The 21,661-nt window shown below is 37.0% G+C and overlaps 1 protein-coding gene across 1 annotated transcript in view; it reads right to left on the bottom strand.

Moving 5' to 3' along the window:
- CNTN3 (contactin 3) overlaps positions 1-21,661 on the bottom strand; it is a gene marked incomplete at both ends in the record, with an annotated part of 265,155 nt that overhangs the window by 94,082 nt on the left and 149,412 nt on the right. The window contains 4 exons of the mRNA XM_080913822.1: positions 628-764; positions 5,222-5,406; positions 8,701-8,803; positions 9,695-9,898. Of these exons, the coding sequence (XP_080769948.1) occupies positions 628-764; positions 5,222-5,406; positions 8,701-8,803; positions 9,695-9,898 (629 nt within the window). The remainder of the gene's footprint in view (positions 1-627; positions 765-5,221; positions 5,407-8,700; positions 8,804-9,694; positions 9,899-21,661) is intronic.

The raw sequence follows: 21,661 nt of genomic DNA, 5'->3' as shown, positions 1-21,661 counted from the left end.
ATGTTTGGCTTTGCTAGGACTAGTGGGATGTGTAGGTAGTTAAAGTGATATCTGCTTAGAATCTAGCTCTACATGTATGCTTCCTGATTCCTGCTGACATAACCTCCCATTATAGATTTCCTGTCATCATGGACTGAAACTGTATACTAAAATAAGTTATGTGCTACTTTAAATGCTTCTGTAGAAACCCTAAATTTAGATACTAGGAGCTAAACTTCAGTGTGTGTGTGTGTGTGTGTGTGTGTGTGTGTGTGTGTGTGTGTGTAGGTAAGTGGGTGTGCCTGTGGGTGTATAGTTTTGTGTGAATGTTCATGCATATGTTCAAAGAAGCCAAAGGACAACCTTGGCTGTCTCTCCTCACTCACAACCTGTGCCTACTCCTTTTCCTTTCCCTGTAAGACAATGTCTTTCACTAGCATCTAGCCATGTGTTCCTATGTATCCAGCCACAGAATCACAAGCATTGTTTTTAACGAGGGTGCTGAGAACAGGACTCAGGTCCCTGTGGTAGTAAGCACTTTACCTACTGAGCTGATTTGTGTCAACAGGCTAAAGGGATCATACGTTTTAAAGTGCAGGAAGGATGAAACAGGAGTATCACCTCACCTAAACAGGAGTATCACCTCACCTCTAGGACTAAGGCATCTCCATTTTTCAGCCATCGATAGGAGGGTTTAGGTTTCCCACTTGCCCGGCATTCCCAATACAGACTGTCCTCCACCGCGATTTCCACATCCCGTAAGAGTTGAACCCAATAAGGCTTTGCTATAATAGAGAACAATAAGTAGTAGGAAGATAGAAATTCAAGTCATAGAGCAACTAAAAATAAATGTCTTATAAATGATTATCAAACTATAATCCATAGATTAACATAGGCTGGACAAGAATTATATTGAGTTCACCGAATGGCTATGTGAAGCATTTCCAGCTTTAACAATCAGGTTGCCAGGTGCTATATCTTCAGCCAGCCTTACTGTGCTTTCTCTGCTTTCAAAGTCTTGGATGTTATATGATACTCTTCAGATGTCTATTAATAGATGCTAATGTAGACACAGAAAATAGCTTTCCACAAGTATATTTTTGATCATAAGATTGTATTTCCTGACAACTTCAATGTGAATGACAATAGCTATTTGTCTTGGTTGTGAACTAAATATTAATACCCATAGGAAGGAAACAATTGTAGTAAAGGAAAATTATTTACTTCAAGTTAGAAATATCTGGCAGAAATACAGGGAGAAAGAGTGGAGCATAGACTGAAGGCCAGCCAAACACTGCCCCACCTGGGTTTCTGCCCCATATGCAGCCACCAAACCTAGTCACTATTGCTAATCCCAAGAAGTGCTTGCTGACAGGAGCCTGATATGGATGTCTGCTGAGAGGCTCTGCCGGAGCCTTACTGATACAGATGAGAATTCTTGCAGCCAACCATCGGACTAAGCATGTGGATACCAATGGAGGAGTTAGAAAAAGGACTGAAGGAGCTGAAGGGGTTTGCAACCCCATAGGAACGTCAACAATACTAACAAACAGGACCCCACAGAGCTCCCATGGACTAAACCAACAACCAAAGAGTACACATGGAGGAACCCATGGATCTAGCCGCATATTCAACAGAGCATGTCATTGGCTGGCATCAATAGGAAGAGAAGCCCTTGGATCAGTGAAAGTTTGTTTCCCCAGTGTAGGGGAATGCTAGGGTGTTGAGGTAGGAATGGGTGGGTGAGAGGGCTAACATCCTCATAGAAGCTGAGGGAGAGGGAATGGAAAAGAGGGGAACTTGGGAAGGGGATAACATTGGAAATGTAAATACATATAATACCCAATCAAAAAAGGAAAAAAAAAGAAACGTAAAAAGTATATCTGACTTAAACACAAGTCACTGAACATGTTACACAACTCTTATTCCATTAAAATGAAGCATCGAAAAAGATGGAGAGGCAATCTTAGTGTGAATGTTGTTCTTTTATCAGAAAAGAATGTAATTAAAGCAACTCCAAATTATGTATGCAAGTCAGTTGGATCGAAAAGGTCAATAGTTTTCATTTATGTTTTGCAAGGCACCTGGAAACTGCTTTTTTTTTTTTTTTTTTTTAGATGAAAGTGATATACCACTTCCTGTGGAACCCATACAACATACACGGTGCTCTGCCAAATCCCAGACTGCACTTCAGATCTGAACCTGGGAGGTGACATCTCTTAATGTTTTCACATCGCATTATGCATGCCTTGTGTGCCACAGGCTCTGCCTTTGTGTCCTCCACATGGATCAGCAGTTCATCTATTCCTGTTTAATTGCAACCACAGGAAAAATTATCTTCTCATGTTTTCTTCCTGTCTCCTAAAATTGCCTTTGTTTTTTACAACTTTATTTTTTTTAAAAAAGAGAGATACATGTACAGATTTTTAAAAGCATTTTGACATAAAACTATATGAATATATTTTTATCAGTACTTGATGTTGTAAAGGTTTGATAGTATGCATTGAAATTTTACTAGTTAACATAAGTATAAAGTATATGTCAAACAAAACATAACATGGAAATAGTCAAAGTTTTATTGGTGTAAAGATTAAACATAATGATTTTTATTGCCTTTTCTTTAAGAAAGGAAATTGAATGGAAACTATAGGTATTTAGCATTTTTCTTGTTGTTGTATAAAGTTGTTTTTCCAGTATGAAATACAGTTTGTCCCAAATGACTCTTCCTACTTTCTATTAAAATTTCTTTTCCTGTTTCAGGCATCAGGCCCGCCTGGAAGGAAACTGTGGCTAGCTCTGATAGAAACTACTGACAAAGGCCTGAATCTCCAGTGGGAGTCTACATGAGTGACTGACCATCCTAATATTCTTCTTGTCAGAACCGAAGAACCAGCTGGTGTTCCAAACAAACTCTGAGGTTAGAACTGCCACATTAATTGTGTCTTTTGTTCCTTAACTATACCCCGAGTTTCAGATCCACTATTATATCATTTTACATGAATTATTAGAGAAACTAATCACTGAAATCCAAGGCACTCATTGGTGCTGTAATATAATCTTAAGGTAAAGTTGTGGGTGCTTTTCATTAAGCTCTCTATGGTGATTACTTATGATTTATTCATAGGTACATAAAATATAATCTACAGATGGACTAAGTGGAGAAGATGCTATTGGTTTTTCTTGAGCATTAATCTCTATTTTTATTTTCTTATTTGTGATTAGAATATGACACATTTCTTAGGCAACTATCCTGTCCCATGTCAGCTTACATTGTCCATAAAATCTAGAGAACTGATTTCAAACCCCATTCTAAAGGGAGACTCTGACTCCCACATCCTACCTTCCCTTGCCATGATGGACATTAGGGATGAACCTCTGAACAGGAGACTCATAAAGGCTTTGTAGAGTACATGATGCGGGTGCCTGGTGTGCAGCCATCCTTTCATTGTAGTGGCAATTAATAGATAGAAACAATAAAAATGCAAGAGGTGGAGGACAAAGGAGAGAATCTGAGTCATGGCCTGATAAATACTTAAATGTCTGTTTAGCTTTAGATATGTTTTCCTCAGGGTCCTATGGCTATCATTTGGGCAGAGATCATCATACACAGAGTTAAAGACATTACAATATTTAATAATGGTTCTCAACTTGCAGGTCACTACACTGTAGGAATTGGATAACCCTTTTACAGGGGTCCACTAAGATCATATGCATAGCAGGTATTTATATTACAATAAATAACATTAGCAAAGTCACAGTTAGGAAGTACCAATGAAAAATCATTTTATGCTTGGGGAAATCATCACAACATGAAGAAATGTTTGAAGAGTTCATAGCATTTGGAAGGTTGAGAACCACTGCGTTAACAAATCAGAATTTTATTTTTTCTCACAGTGGTTACTTATGAGTGTGCTGTGATCAAGAAGTAGATGAGGAGAAAGAACTTAAGCTAAAGTATGAGAAAGTCTCTTTGTGTGTGGGACTCAGTGCTGTGCAGCCACATGGATGAGCATACCCCTACCCCTACCACTACCATTTCCATATCATGCCATCCACTTATACCCATTGACACCATAAGAAAGTATATGATGTGTATGTATATATATATATATATATGTGTGTGTGTGTGTGTGTGTGTGTGTGTGTGTGTGTGTGTGTGTGCATATATGTAAATACACACATACATAAAACTAATTATGGAAATTGGAAAGTTACAAAATATGAGGACTCATGCTATTAGACATCTCTTCATTTTACCCCTAATAGTTCCCAAGACTCAGTAACATAAGAAATATTAACCTTGTCAGAGGTAATGTACCTGCCAACTTCAAATTATTGAGGGAAGACCATTAACATTTCTACAATCTTAGCAGCTGTCTTAGTGAAGTTGTCTTCCCTGCAAAATTTGTGTACACTGTACACTATGCCCCAGAAAATTGCTTCAATAACCGGTTACTAAAATAAATAGGCTATAATGCAATTTTCCCTTCATAAAATTGGTGAATTCATACTAGGTTTACAATGTTTCTAATAATTAAACTGCAAATATATTCAGTAAGCTTCCATTTCTTTGTATCTTACAGATGTATTTTGTAGAGTAACATATCTGTGCATTAACAATTACATTTTCATCAAAACCTAATGCATATTTTAAACAAAAGAAATTTAAAAGAAAAACAAATATTTAATTTCCAAAAATGCCTTGTAAAAGTTATTCTTTCCTTCTCCAATTGAGCAGTATATCGAAAAATATGATTGCAAATTCAAAGAAGCAAATAGACTATAGATATGTAATTTATATTATTGAACAGGAGAGAATATTTCTGTCTAAAACAACATCCTCAGTTTATTTGGTTTACTAATGTAATATTTGCAACTTGTCTCAATAAGCAGTTTTATTCTGTTTTTCAAATAAATACACAAAATCACTTTGTCTAGAAGAGAAAGCAAATATAAGAGAGCTGTTTCTTATAAGATTAAGCATGTGAAAGGTCATGCTTCAAAAAAATGTGAACAATTTCATTATCATATGAATCACTTTCAAAATGTAAAAGAATGTCAAGTTGATTGCAAACTTGGCTTTCTTTCTAATTTTATTTGTCCTTGCTTAACAACATGAGAATACAACATAGAAAGAGAAAACTTAAATCCTGATTTTTTTAGATATAACCACCCCTCCCCCTAAAAACAGGGAAGAAAGAATAAAAACTACAAGGCCACTTTCCCCAAGGCTGTAGCTTACCATAGTAGGTGAGACGCCCTCTTGCCACATTTCTTCCTCGTGAGTTTTCTGCAATGCACTCATAGGAGCCTGTATCTTCCTGTTGGAAGTTTGGAATTTCGAGCACACCATTGAACTTCCTCAACTTAATTTTGTTGGAAAATGGCATTCCATCACTTCGTCTCCAATTAATCTGAGGAACAGGGCTGGTAAGAAAATTGTCAGTTGTTGGCTGTTCTCTGGAAATTTCATACACTCAACATCAAAAGGCTTTGGTTAGGAGAGAAAAAGGCACAGGTTTCCAATGCAGATGGCTTGTGCTTGTAAATTATATAAAAAGATGTAAAGACTCAGTTCTTGTTTTGATGCAGGGTCTCCCTATATCGCCCAGAAAATATATGACAAGGAGCAAATAAAAGGCATTTTTTTCAGACTTAGCTTATGACATTGGCAAGGAAGTCCCACTTTCTCCATTTTCTTTTAAATCTTCAACAAGATGGAAGATAGAAAAAATGAGTTGTCAGAATTATAGACAAATTTTGTGTTGTCACAACAGATAGCCATGAAGTCTAGACCATCAGCATTGGACACAGATAAATTTTACTTTAAAAAGTTGGGCAATCCAAAAGATATAAATGAGTTTGAAAATGTGCATGATGTACCATAATTAAAGCCAGGAAATGGTATAGATTACTTAAAGATAATTATAGACAATGGGATTGAAATTATAATCAGAAGTGTCTGCATAAAGAAAAGCCCAGGACCAAATGGCTGTACTGCTAAACTCTCAGACTTGTCAAAGAAGTTCTTATCCTAGCATGGGCCAGGAATTTTGACAAGGGACAAAAGGAAGGCACAGTATCAGGTTCTATGAAGGCTGCATTATCCTGACACCCAAAACGGACTAAAACTCAGTAATAAAGAAAACTACAGATGAACACTGCAGTCTGACATGGATGCAAATACTCTTAAGAAAATACTTGCAGTGAAAACAAGGGCTGCATGAAAAATTGTTACGTCATGGCCAAGTGAGATTCCTTTCTGAGATGAAAACTTGGTTCAACCCAGACAAATCAATAAATACAGCAGATCAAATAAATAAATGTGTAAGGACAAAAATCACATAACCATCTTGAAAAATGTTTAAAAGACTTGATGAGAGTCATGCAGACATTAGGAAAACACGTTCCAAACCTCAAAATAATAAAAGGTATGCATAAAAACTGTATTGTCAACATTACACAAAATGGGGGAAAAACCGGAGACCATTTCCTCCCAAATATGGCATTAACCAGGGATGCTCTCTTTTACTTCTTATTTAGTATAATTCTCAAATCAGTTTTATCTAAAAAAAATAAAACATGATAAAAGCATTTCAAAGAAAAAATATGATGAGAATTTAAATTATCCCTGTTTGCAGATGACATAGTTGTGTATTTTAAAGACCCTATACAATAATTTTTAATAAAAACTCAAGATATAAAATTAACAGGTAAATATCAGTGGCCTTCATATGTACCAAGAGTGAACTAGCCAAGGACAAAATTGGGATATAATTTCACTCATAATAATTTCAAAACATAAAGTACCTAGGAGAAATCCTAGCCTAGCCATGAATTTTAAGAAAAGGCACAAAATGATGAACTGAACTCACATGCTCCTGAACTGAAACAATGAGCAACATGGTAATGACTATGCTCCAAACTTAATCTACATATTCCGTGTAAGTCCTATAAAAAACACCATGGTAACTCATCACAAAACTAGAAAAAAAGCAACCCAAAAATCCATAGGGATATTCAAAAGACCAGATTTAGCCAAAGCTAACAAGAGAATATGAAATTACTGGTATCATAATGTTTGTTCCCAAATTATATTACCTAGTTATAATAACAACTTTGCAAAGAAAATAAAATGTCAGAAAACAGAGGATCTGGATGTAACCATCAAAGCTGTGGCCACCTAATTTTTGACTAGATGTCAGTTAAACATGTACAAGAAGACAGCTTATTCAGGAAGTGATGCTGGCAAACCTGGATATCCACCTGCAGTAGAATTTGATTCAAACTTGTTATTCTGTACTAAAAACAACTCAAAGTACACCAAGACATTCATTTAAAGCATAAAATGCTAAAACTTCTAGAGGAAAGCATTGGAAATGTCCTTCAAGATACAAGTATTGACAAGAACTTTCCAAATAGAAATCCAAGGCACCGGAACCAGTCTCACGAATCAATAAATGAGACTGCATGAAATAAAAAGGTTTCTGCACAGCAAAAGAAACTATAAGTAGATAAGCAGCCTACACAATGGAACAATATCCTTCCAGGCTAAAATTGTAACAAGGGGTTAATATTACAAACTTACAAAAAGTTAGAAAGTTTAAACATCAGCGAAATGAAATGAACAAATGGGTGTTGAAATAATCAGGAATCTACCAAAAGAACAAACATAAATGCTGATAATATCTTCTAAATGATCAAAATATCTACTTGGTTGTCATGGAGTGCAGGATAAAAACTACGCTGAGATGCCACATTGTCCCAGCCAATATGACTGTTATAAAGAAACCAGAAAACAGATACCAGAGAAACCGTGAAGAAGAAGCCTGTATACATGGCTGGTAGAAGTGCATGCAATATAGAAATCAGTATGGAAGTATTGAGATAAGAAAAATAGAAAAAAAGGAAAGACAGACAGACAAAAGAACTAAAGAAAGAAACAAAGAAACCAAGAATAAAATAAAAACAGAAAAGTTAGGAGCATATACTCAAGTGTCTCCACATTTTCATTCATTTTAATGATACTCTAGTTGGGATATCAAAGAAAAAATGCAACTGGACAGATAAAATGTAATGCATGCTCAGATTTAACATTTTACGTTGTACAGAGAAATGAAAATTTCAGGAAAATGCATAGATCAAGAAAGTATAATACTATGTGAGTTTATGTAAACTCAGAAAGACAAAATCTGTTTATTCTTTTTCATATGTGTATGTAAGCCTCTAAGGTATACAGGTATATAGGTTTTTAACACACACATAAACACAGTCATGCATGCACACACACATGCATGTACACATATGAATGTACACACACACACATCCACACACACGCACATGCATGCACACATACACAAATTTAGTTATTATAAAAAAGCAAGAATATCTACAGAGAATAACAGTAGGTGATAAGAAGGCTAAGTTAGGCAAATATACACATATGACATACAGAGAGCAAAGGGCTGAGGACTGAGTTCAAGTCAGGATTAAGGGTAACAGAGGGTAGGGAAAAAATGGAGGATAGAAAATCTAGTAAAACACTTGTTTGCTTATGGAAAATTTTATAGTTGGTATCTGATACCTTGCATGCTAATTTAAAATATTGAACACTTCAGTTACATATACATAAAAATATATTATGTTACAATGAAAAGAATTAGAACCTATCCTCCCTCCCCTCAGCAACCTAACACTATATGGAATTATTAAAGAACTTACTTCCCTAGGGCGAAGCATTCCAACTTCACAGTAGAACCTTTAGCTGCTGGAAGAGTTTCTGGAAACTGGACTTCTATTTTGGGTTCATATTCACCCATGACACCTGTGAATATGTATTACAAAATGGGCAGTGTCAATGTTTCCTAGGGCATCATTTTAAATGAAACTTTATTTGGATTCCCTTTGAACCTACTTTCAGTGATTGCAAAGAGTCACTTGTACTAACTTTGAGGAAACATGCACTGGGAATAACATTTAAGAACTCTGGGTTCCTGGAGTCCAAAACTCTGCAATATGCAAAATATTTTAATGAAAACCATTTAAATTCTATACTCAATGTGAACATGTCTATTTAACTTGCTATCTATAATGTATTCATAATCCCCTAAATTTCCTAAAGTACAAAGATTACAGTGGGTGCTTTGCAAAATGGTTACCAGGTCACATATGTGCCAATCTTAAATACACCAAATGGCTTTGTGATGTGAAAACATAATGATTTAACATGTGGGAGCAATCTGATTCCTTCATACTTGACTACATTATTCTGCATGAGATATGATGTAGTTTTAATAGGTCAACAAGGCTTATGAATTGGAACTCCCTCTTTTTCCTCTAAAAAGTCCCATGTAGTCCATGTTGGTCCCAAGCCCACAGTGTGGCCCATAATAACCTTGAACTTGTGAAGTCCTGTAACTCTGAGTTTACAGACATGTAACACCATATCACTCTTTTGCAGCTTTGAGCATCAAACCCAGAACTCTGTACATGTTAAGCAAGTATTCTAACAAGTAAGCTATAGCCCCACCTCATAAATTGGATTTCTCCTATACATTGACCAGAGAGGTAATGCTACAGAAGTTTTATTTGCAATCCTATTCGTGTAAGATATTTTTTAAAACTTATATTAAAATATTTACAAACTAAAAAAATTTCAATCTGACACAAACGACAACAAATGCCTTTGTGAGCACTTCACCGAAAGGTCTCATACCGTCAGATCGCAGCACCAAAGGGGTTGGGGAGCCCAACACTCTGCCATTTGTCACAGTGCTGGTCACCACACAGGTGTAATTTCCCACATCAGATGACTCCACCTTAGCTATGTAGAGGTGCCCCGTCTCTTGAGAAACAAATCTTCGACTGTCTTCTTCAACAAATGATGGATACTCATTGAAGACCCAAGCATATGACAGTTCTACAAAAAGTTAAGAAGACATGAATTTCATTACTTAGTATAGTGTTCCAGTGAAATTTACAAGATTACCTTTACCATGTGATAAATTTCTTGTAAGTCATTTAGAAGAGCACTTAGTGAACTGATTCTGCATTCATTTTATACTACAATGGAGAACACTATTGATTGACATTCTAGTGCACACAGCACCTCTGCTCTCTTCCTCTTCCTGCTATATGTGATGCTTTTATAAGACTTTATAGATTAGCTCTTGATTTCTGTTTATTTCTGTCTCTACAGTTTCATAGCTTTAAATCACCAATTACATCCCAGCAATTTCTGGCATTAAACTGTTAGCATGGTTCCTTAGCTTCTTATGAATAACACACAGTAGCTCAATCTCAACATAAAACCCTGTGACAAACTCTTGGTTTCTCTGGTTCCTGGGTCTTTGAATATGCTGCTCCTAAGCCTACAAAGACTTTTATCTTGCTTTCTTTTTCTATTATTTCTCTTTCCTTCCTTCTTTCTTCTTTGTTTCTTTGTTTCTTTCTTCTTTCACTTGTTTCTTATTCTTTCTTTCTTCTTTTCTTCCTTCCATCCTTTCTTTCCTTCCTCTTTCCTTACTTCTTTTTTCTTCTTTCCTTCCTTCTCTTTCTCTCCCTCTTTCTCTCTCCCTCCCTTCCTCCCCTCTTCTCTCTGTTTCTCTCTCTCTCTTGTTTTTCTTTCAAAGGTAAATTGCCATATAATCATTATTTATGCTATTGGGTTGCATAATAAAATTTTATAAGTAAATATTATACTCTGACCATGTTCTCACATAAGTCAACCCTACCCTTTTTTTCCTATACCTGTTACCATTAGTTCCTTTTCCTACTGAGTTTCACTTCTTCTTTCATGTCATATACACACAATGGTCTTAGGTTTCTATATGAAATTTAGGATCTATACATGTGAGCAGACCTACACATAGCTTATGGAAATATACCATAATCCAGTTGCCATGGAAAGCGGTATAAAGAATCCTCAAAAATTAAAAGGTCTACAATGGGTATTACATACAGAGTGCTCTTGGGTATTTACCTGGAAGACACTAAGTAAAATTTACTGTTGCATTTTTATACATTTATGTATTATGAAGTAATATTTACAATAACTATGTTGTGATTTCCTTCTAGAGATTAATGAATAATGAAAATTCATACAAAATGGGATTTCTTCAGCCATAAGGAAAAATTAAATTATGTCTTTTGTGGGATAATAGATGGTTCTTTCTTTGGTTTTCACCTTTTTGAGTACTAAACTCCATTAACCTGAGATAGTGTCAAGTATTTCATAATATAACATGGGGAGTTACCTCCATGAGAAGTATTTCTTCTGCTTCCTTATCTGGGCTGCAGCCCATGACTGGAGTGAAACACAAGATGTGACTTTACTTTTCAGAGTGTGTGTGTGTGTGTGTGTGTGTGTGTGTGTGTTTGTGTATGTGTTCGTGTGTGTGTGTCTAAGTGTAAGAACCTTCAGAAGCTATAAGAAGCCATCACATGCTATGGAGCTGGAATAAAAACAGTTGGGAACTGTTGAAGTAGGTGATGAGATTGGATTCTAGTACTTTTTAAGAGCAATGCATGCTCTTAATTTATGAACCATCATTTAAACTCCTAGAACAACTCTAAAGTTTACTCTAATGTAAGCATTTATCAAAGAACATGTAATAACTGTTTCCTCAATTGTCCCTGCAATAATAAAAATTATGCCATTTCGTTCTTTTACTTTATCTGTGGTTCTGGGAATCAAAGGTAGGACCTGGCACATCTTCCCTAGTGCTCTACCATGAGTCATATCCTCAACTTTGATGTCAGTTTTAATCCAACTGCTCCGATTTGTGAAGGACACAGTTCTGATACTAAGGTCCTGCTCCCAATTTGGTTCTTTATTTGTCAGTAAAAAAGCCCGAGGCCAACTGCTGGGCAGAAGGTATAGAAGAAACTTTTAGGTCCCAGGAGGAAAAGGCAGACATGAAAAAAGAGAAAAGAGTTTTTCTGCCATACACTGAAGGAAGAGGAACACAACAACCATGAGAGGTCTCAAGGTCACGACAGCCTATGGCCACTAGTGCAGGTCAGTGGTCAGGGATGTTTGAGGGCCTAGGTCAGACTAGCCACTGAAGTTTAGAGCAGGTGGAGAGATGGAGATAATCCGTTGGTAAGGGCAAGCTTTTCCAGGTGCAACATATCAGCACCCAGCAACTGTGCCAAGAAAAATAGTTGTAAATATACAAACTGTGTGTGTGTGAGTGTGTGTGTGTGTGTGTGTGTGTGTGTGTGTGTGTGTATCTTTTATCTATGGACTCAAAAGAAGACGGGAGCAGGCTGGTAGTGTGGTCACCTCCTGGAACTAAATTTGGGTAGAACAAAGGGGAAGCAATGAGGGGCTGGTACTGTGGCCCATCCCGGAACAAATGCAGTACACATGACATATTTGTACCTGGTAACTAAAACATTAAATACATTTAACATGTCCCAAATAAACATTTGTTGAGTCAAGTAATGTCTCATTGTGCTATAAGCTATGAGCAAGAATGTACTAGGAGAGTCTTCACAAACTGTGGGCCATTGTAACCATAGTCTCTTAAAGAACAATATGCTTTTCTACAGGAATAACATCGAAATAGTATTATACTTTGTGGTTCTATGGCCTTAAGTTATTACTTTATCACATTAACCTCACTGCACTGGTTAAATCCTATGAAAGTCTGAAAGAAAGTTTTGGAAAACATATGCTAGCCATATAAATTTGTATTTGAAAATTCAGTATAAATTTGAAACTCAAAATAGTGTGAAGCATAACTATAATCATAAAATATATTTTCTTTTGGGATAAAATGAACAGCCACCTGATTAAAAAAAAAAAACAATGTGAAACAATGTTCAAAGTTGGGATATGAAATGCTATGAGTTGTGGGGAAAGGGAATATGACATTTTTTTATTACTGAAGAATACACATAAAACCCAAGAGAACACTTAAGCACACACAGATGAAAGCCCTCCAGTGAGAGGACAAGGCAGATAAAAGGCCAGCAGAGGTGAGACTATCAGAAGAGTGTGGTGGTCATGAGCCATGACAATGCTAGTGGCAGCGTTCTATTGCAGTGAAACATACTGCAGATTGTTTATTGAAAAAAATATTTTCTGCCCAACTGCCAGCCGGAAAGGCGGCTCGTACAGGCTGAGCAACTGTGACCTGGAAGAGATCTTAGGAACTTCTGTTCCCACCCAGAGACGACTTCAGGACGCAGAGCGGAGCCTGGCCCAACTGCCAGCCGGAAAGGCGGCTCGTACAGGCTGAGCAACTGGTGAGTGGGAGACCTAGGCTGCGGGGGAGCAGAGGGATCTCTGCGGAGTGCACACGGAAAGGGCACCCCCTGCCCTGACCTGCCCTGTCCTCCCCGATTCAGTGACTGAAAACAGATCTTAGGAACTTCTGTTCCCACCCTGAGACGACTTCAGGACACAGAGCAGAGCCTGGCCCACCTGCCAGCCGGAAAGGTGGCTCTGAGAGGCTGAGCATCTATGACCAGGAACAGATCTTAGGAACATCTGTTCCCACCCGGACTCAACTTCAGTACGCAGAGCGGAGCCTGGCCCAGCTGCCACCTGGAACCTGGGCTGCTGGGGAGTAGAGAGATCTCTGCGGAGTGCACACGGAAAGTGTACCAGGGACACAGACCAGATACAAGGGAAAGGCAAGAACATATCACTGACAACAAAATGGCAAGAGGAAAGAGAAAGAGTATATCCCAAGGAAACCAAGACAATCTAGCAACACCAGAACCCAGCTCTCCGATAGTAGCAAACATCGGAATTCCAAACACTCCAGAGAAAGAAGACACAGACCTGAAATCATGCCTCAAGACGCTGATAGAGTTACTTAAACAAGAAAGGGAGGAAAAGCAAAAAGATTCAGAAGCTTTTAAAGAAGAAACAAGAAAAACACTCAAAGAACTCAAAGAACGAGATGAAAACAGAACCAAAGAAATAAAGGAATGGAAGAGGGAAATTAAAACAGAAATTGACACAATAAAGAAAGCGCTAAAAGAGATAACTCTAGAGTCAGAACACCAAAAAAAGAAATCAGGAGTCACAGAAGCAAGCATTTCCAACAGATTACAAGAGATCGAGGAGAGAATCTCGGGGGCAGAAGACAACATTGCAAACATAGACAAAACAGCCAGAGAAGATGCAAAAAACAAAAAGCTCCTAACCCAAAATGTCCAGGAAATACAAGACACAATGAGAAGACCGAACCTAAGGATAATAGGAATAGAAGAGGGAGAAGAGTATCAACTAAGAGGCACAGTAAATGTCTTCAACAAAATCATAGAAGAAAACTTCCCTACCCTCAAGAATGAGATGACCACGAGCATAAAAGAAGCCTTCAGAACTCCAAATAGGTTGGACCAGAAAAGAAATACCTCCCGACACATAATAGTAAAAACATCAAGTGCCCAAAGTAAAGAAAGAATACTAGAAGCAGTAAGGGAAAAAGGTCAGGTAACATATAAAGGCAGACCAATCAGACTCACACCCGATTTCTCAACAGAGACTATGAAAGCTAGAAGAGCCTGGACAGACATCATGCACTCCCTGAGAGAGCACAAGTGCCAGCTCAAGCTGCTGTACCCAGCTAAACTATCAATCACCATCGATGGAGAGACAAAGATATTTCAAGACAAATCAAAATTCACACAATATCTGACCACAAACCCAGCACTACAATGAATTATAGGTGGAAAACCCAATACAAGGAGGGAAAATACAGCCTAGTAAAAACAAGAAAACTCCTAAACAAGAAAACTAAAAGAAGAAAAAAACACAGACACAACTCAACCCAAAAAAGCAAAAATGGCAGGAAACAGAAACAATTATTCCTTGATATCTATTAACATAAATGGTCTCAACTCCCCAATAAAGAGACATAGACTATCAGACTGGATACATAAACAAAATCCAGCCTTTTGCTGCATACAGGAAACTCATCTCAGAGACAGAGACAGACACTATCTCAGAGTAAAAGGGTGGGAAAAAAACTTCCAAGCAAACAGCTCCAAGAAGCAAGCTGGAGTGGCTATTCTAATATCGAATAAAGTAAACTTCCAACCAAAAGTTATCAAAAAAGATAAAGAAGGACACTTTTTACTCATTACCGGGGAAATCTGTCAGGAGGAACTCTCAATCCTTAACATATATGCTCCAAATAAAAAATCACCCACATTCATAAAAGAAACTCTACTAAAGTTCAAAAAATACATTTCACCCCACACAATAATAGTGGGAGACTTTAACACCCCACTCTCACCAATGGACAGATCAGGGAAACAGAAACTGAACAAGGACACTGCAAAACTAGCAGAGACTTTGAACCAACTAGAATTAATAGATATATACAGAACATACTATCCTAAAGTAAAAGAATACACCTTCTTCTCACCACCCCATGGCACCTTCTCGAAAATTGACCACATAATTGGACACAGAACGAGCCTTCATCAATATAAGAAGATTGAAATACTCCCATGCATCCTCTCAGATCACCATGGTCTACGCCTGGTCTTTAACAACAACAAAGACAACAAAATGCCCACATACACATGGAAACTAAACAACGCTCTGTTAAAGGATAGCAGGGTCAAAGAAGAAATAAAGAAAGAAATTAAGGACTTTCTAGAATTCAACGAAAATGATAACACAACATACCCAAACCTATGGGATGCAATGAAAGCAGTATTGAGAGGAAAACTCATTGCCCTAAGTGCTTCCAAGAAGAAACTGGAGAGAGCTCACATCAGCAACCTGACAGCACAGCTAAAAGCCCTAGAACAAAAGGAAGCAGATATACCCAAAAAAGAGTAGACGGCAAGAAATAATCAAAATTAGGGCAGAAATAGACCAAATAGAAACAAAAAAAACCATTGAAAACAGTATTTTCTTTTCTCAGAGGGTGAAGAATATTTTATGAAAGTCTAATTAAGCCATGGATGAGATAGAAAATTACAGAGTTGTTGTTGAATTTTATATAAAGAAAACAAAAGACAAGCAGTCACTCCCATTGGGCCGTATCACTCACATACTACTTATTACCCACACCCTATTTCCACATAAACCTAGAAAAACTAATGTGAAAAAGGCAGGAGAAGCTTCTCCTGCAGTGAGTGAAACTTGCTTGTTGTGGCAGCAATGGCTCTTCCGGGTCTTTCTGTGGCTCAGAATCAACCCATCTAATAATTTTTCTCTGTTAATTACAATGCTTAAGACACAGAAATAACACCGCGGGCATCTCTGTATCATTCAGACAGATTAAAACTTTCTTCCTAGTATAGGCACTGGGCAGGAGTTCAGTTAGTTATGAGTAGTCAGGTGACATGCCTATAATGTCTGCCTGTAGTACGCATGTAGAGGTAACATAAATTCTAGTTTTAAAACCAGTTTATCCCCAAATAAAAATAATTAGAAGAAAGAATTCGGTGTATGAGTCAGAAAACTTAACATATGATAAATTATACAAAAATCATTTAACACAAGGTTATATCAACAATAGGCATGTGTAATATCTTAGAATGAAAATCACATGTATACTTTTGATTTAAAACATTTACTGTAAAATAATATATATTACATGACTAGAATTACTAATTTTCTTTTCATCATAAAAAAAAAAAAAACACTAGCACTTAAAACGATGTGGTATTTTAATGTATTAGAATGTGATGATTTCAGTCTCTGCCATAGTAATGGCTTAGTTAGGGAAGCAAAAGAAAGTCAACCATGGCTGTGTGTCCCCCTGGACTACGCTGGTAGATAAGGGAGGGTCCACGCATGTTTCACTATGGGGAACTTCCTTCAGAAAAGGTAAATATGCTTAGTATAGGTAGTTAGTCACTATGGCCACAGTCACCTGAACTAGACCTATCCCACTGAACTCAGTCAGTATAAATGCTTCTCATTCTTGATCCATGTGGTTTACCTAATGGAGAAGTCTTGCTGAACACTTCACAGAGAAATGCCCAAAATGGTTTCATGTCTTTCTTGCAGGTTGACTCTTGTCTTTGTCCCCAGATATGTGACATGATTCTCAGTCTCTTTGTTCCTCTTTCTATCTCTAATCCCTCTTCCTTATGCTTTTATGCTTTCACAGGTCCTTTTCAGTAATCGTCTTTCAAATTTGATTGTTAATCTTACTTCAGTGTTGACTTCCTAGGAACCTGAGCTGATTTGTTTGCTGACATTGAACAATAGCCTTTTTCTGTATTAAGATTGTCCTTTCCCTTTGATCCAGAGGGAGTGTCTATTCAGGATCATAAACTTCCTTTCCTGGGGTTAATTGCTCTTCTCTTAAATTTCTATCAAGATAATCTCCTCCCCACACCTTCTGCTTTTTCAAATATCCTGGCAGCTGTCCTACAGACAAGATTAGTTCTTCAGTAGCCCAGCATGAAACAGTATAAAGCTCTCTGCCTCTAAAACTGACTCCAAAGAGGCTACTGGTTCGTTTTAATGCAGTGCTTGTGTCTATGAAGTAAGTTAGTGGGCAGAGGGAATAAACCCACTCATAACTTGGAGAGCAGATGTCAGAAGCTACTGTCAGCAGCACATAGGACTCATGCTTGCTATTTAGAACTTAAGGCCATCAGGCAGACACAGAAGTCAATCACAAACACCTGTACCAATGGACTCAAATTACAGAGATGCACTACAACCTTAAAAAGTTTAAGCAAGGCATCATATGTATTTTACATTGTAAAAGGTGATTATAAAGTTTCATAAACATTTCCTTTCTCTAAATATCTCTGTACTACAGCTTTTATAATTTTAAGTTAAGCACTATTGTTTATGGGATTGAATGCCAAAATAGAGCTACTCTCTAGTACATCCTCAGGAATCCGGAGAATAATGATTCTCCATCACCAACAAAGGACAACAAGGAGCACAAAGAAAAGTATGGAGAGAGGTTCTTATATAGACCGAAGAGAAAATACTTAAATTAGTTTCTGAGATCAAGTAGAAGATAAAGTAAAAGCTCAGAGAGGTTTACAAAGTTCTAAATCAAAGCTCAAATGTTTGGATGGATGGTCATCATCTATGAGAAGCTAAGGCTTCCCTAGAAATGGTCTACCACTTTTGCATGGTTTATGATAAGTAAGATCTGAGAGACAAGATCCTAGAAGCCTTCATCTCAGGATTGCTTCTTGCAGCTGATATATCTTTTCCTATCACTATTGCATAGTCTAGTAATGTCTGGGTATTACCCCACTCCACTGGGTAGATTTCCTTTAGATCAACATAACAATGGACTTTCATGAATTAATGTTGTTTAGATGAATTAATGAGTTCATAGAATTCCTTATTTTATTCAAATCATTTTTTAAAAGTTTGGCAGATGATTTTGGTTATTTTTTCAGAAAGATATAATAAAGTTAGAATAAAGAATAGAATATGGCTACTACTCATAAAATAACAAGTAAAGGGTGCACAATAAGAAATATAATGAGTTTCACAACTACACTAAAAAGAGAAGCAGGCTTGGAACAAATTTGTGATCTAGGATAAACATTCTTTCTATGTCGGATCCAAGGATAAAGCTGTAGGTGTGCACTATGATGAAGCAAGGCCATATGAAATTGATGCTTTGAACTTATAATGAAACACTGCTTTGAACTCAATGTCAACATTCATCTGTAACTCCCCTTTTATGGAACACTTTATCTAGGAGGTAATTTTCTAAAGAACCTTTGTCTAAGAAGGTATAGAAAAGCCAGAAAAGCCAGAGAGAAGAAATGTTGTGTGTCATCTGCGACTCTACTCTATCCACTCACCAAATGTATGTATGTGACTTGGTGGGGGGTCTGTTCCACCAATAACAAAAAGTATATGTCTGTTTGTATGAACATATGTGTATGCATGTACATATGCAAGAACACTTGTGGAGGTGAGGAGACAGATGTTTGAGACTGACCAGAATGTATGTATGTGTAGGAATGTATGTGTTTCCATCTGGTTCTTAAAAAGTCAACAAGTTCAAGTCCGCTGACTAGCCAGAGGGAGGTCTTTGAGCCAGAGAAAAGAAAACACTAATATTTAAGCTTTCTTTTGTTTCTAATCCCCTGATGCTAACAGAAAGCCAGCAGCTTTTGGCCTTAGAATAGTAGTTATAGCCACAAGAATTGTCAAAGATAAACTTTAGACTTACTATTGATTCTGTACCCTACTGCTGACTTTTCTTGGGACCCTTTCATGCTGCACTATACTCTGGCTACTGATAGTGTATTATGGTACAGAATAAATGACCCTAGTTCTCAACTCCTAGACATTCAAACCCAGGGATGTGTCATTAGACACAGAAGAGCAACTCCATGGATGTAAGTAACATAGTCTATTGAGATGGGAGGATCTTGGATTGTTTGAGTGCGTCACTAGTCATCATAAGGATGATAATGAGAGGCAGAAGGGTTACAAATAAATAGAAGTAATTCTGTCTACCAAAGCATGAGTGAAATTTAGAGACAGATATTTTAAGATACCTTCCTGGAAAAGGCTGTGAATGCAAGTAGCTTATAAAGGCAACACAGAGCAGGGAATAGGGGTCCTTCTCAGCAGCCAAAGATATAGCAGAAATACATCTCTGCCTTTATCTTGAAAGTTAGCAAATTAAAGTAATAATTTCATTTGGACTTTCATATATCTTTGTTAAGATTGCAGAATCTTGTCACTGTAGCATAGGGGCAGCTTTACACCTGGCCATGGGACTGTCCTAAAGACATGCTGTTAAGGGCATTGCAGTGGACCTGAACATGGCTAATGTAATCAATTACCAGGAACCTTCTAAGGACATACCATGGGAAGGACAGAGAAAGTAGGTTGACTAATGAGCAGAAGTCTGAGGGAAATGATTCTTTACTGGAAGCCAAGAGCCAAGGAATATACGCAATCAGTAGCAGCTGCCAAAAATGCAAGGACAATGAAGGTCAAGGTTGTGGGAAAGATCTCAGCACAGGCAACTTCCTATGCCTTGCTGTCAATCTCAGTAAATTTCTGTTTGACTTTAACATTATACAATAAATGTATGTTTGTTTTAAGCACGATGTTGTAGATGAGTAACAGTTACTGTAGGAAATCATCATAAATTGTAATATACAAAAAGAACTAACTATTTACATTGTTTTCTGAATTTACTTCTGTAGCTCACATAAAATATTCTGACAAAGAATAAAAGCAATTTAGGGGAGAAAGGGTTTCTTTTAGCATACAATTCAAGTGTAAAGTCCATCATTGTGGAAGTCATGGCAGGATATTCAAGAGGCAGCTGGTCATAGCCACACTCAAGAGCAGAGAGTAAACACGTGTTCACCAGTCTGGTCTTCTTTCTACATGAAAAATGTCCAGAATCTTAAACCAATGAAACAGTGCTGGGACAATGGGAAAAACACCCACCTAGGTTCAAGAAACCAAAGAATTCCCACCAGCTATCGAGAAAACATCTTAATGAGACTGTCTTCCTGTGTGTCTATACATTATGTCAAGCTACGAATTAAACATACCATAACATAATGCTAGGTATTTCCAATAAACTATGCCAAATAATAAAATATGAAATGAGATTATATGAAATCAGAGTTAGAGAGCCAAAGGTGCAGCTCATGGTTCAAATAATACAATTTGAAAGATCCATAATATATAAGAGGAAAGGCATAGAATATTCCAAACTAAAAAAGCAACTACAATTCTCAAAATTGACAAGTGACTACTTTTCCAAGCATCCAGACTTTTAAAGATTTTGAGATAGGATGCATATCGACATGTAATACAGTTCACAGTGTTCACAAGCAGTAAGTAGAGATCTATACCACCCACAGTGTTTATAGAGGCCTTTTCTTAAAGGAAATTTCTGCATCAAATTTTGGTTGCATTTGCATGTGTATCTTAAAATGTATAGTTCATAGGACTTACTTAAAATATTTGATAATTATATAATTTAGTACATTCTGGATAAAGTAAAATGACATCTACTACAGTATTATGAGTGTTTACTTATACAAATCTTCATTTGAAATAAATGTTAACTGAATACATAAAGCCATATATATATAATGTGTGTGTATATAATATAGGCATCCTTTTATGTGCAACAATAAATAAGAAGCTATGATATAAATGCTAATTTCAGAATCCAGAAAGCTAGGGTTTCTCAAAATACTGAGAGCACTTCAAGAAAATCATAAACACCCTATGGTTAAGCAACTTTGCCACTAGGCTTTTTACTAGCAAATACTTCTTTAATTGGAGAGCTAAGATTGTCTAACAATAAAAGCAATAAATAAAGAGAATGGAGTTGTGAAGTTCTGCTTTCTGAAAAGTAGTCCAAGATGGATGATGTCATTTTGGCAGTCACATGAGTTCCCAAGTCAGTGAAGTGTACAACCAGTCAAGTTAATATGAAATATGCCACTCTGGGGTTTACCTGGAGATATATTAATGTGTATACTACTGGCATTTGAGGGTTTGTTTCAAGTTCTATTAGGAAATTCTATTACAAAGAAGATTTAATCCTAAGCCCAGGCACTTTGTAGAAGAAATTCTGTCAAACAAAACTGCTGTTAGGCAAAACTGTAAAAGGAACTCAGGTCATTTCCTATGGTGGCACCTGGGGAAATTTGACCTATTTTAGAGATGAGACATATTTAAAAGTGCAGGAAGGCTCACTTGATGTCAGTCAAGATTTTATCAGTG

This window comes from Micromys minutus (genome assembly GCF_963924665.1).
Source record: "Micromys minutus genome assembly, chromosome: 3".
In the NCBI taxonomy this organism is placed as follows: Eukaryota; Metazoa; Chordata; class Mammalia; order Rodentia; family Muridae; genus Micromys; species Micromys minutus.
Note: the sequence above shows the minus strand (reverse complement) of the source record. Positions and strands in the feature narration are given on the sequence as shown.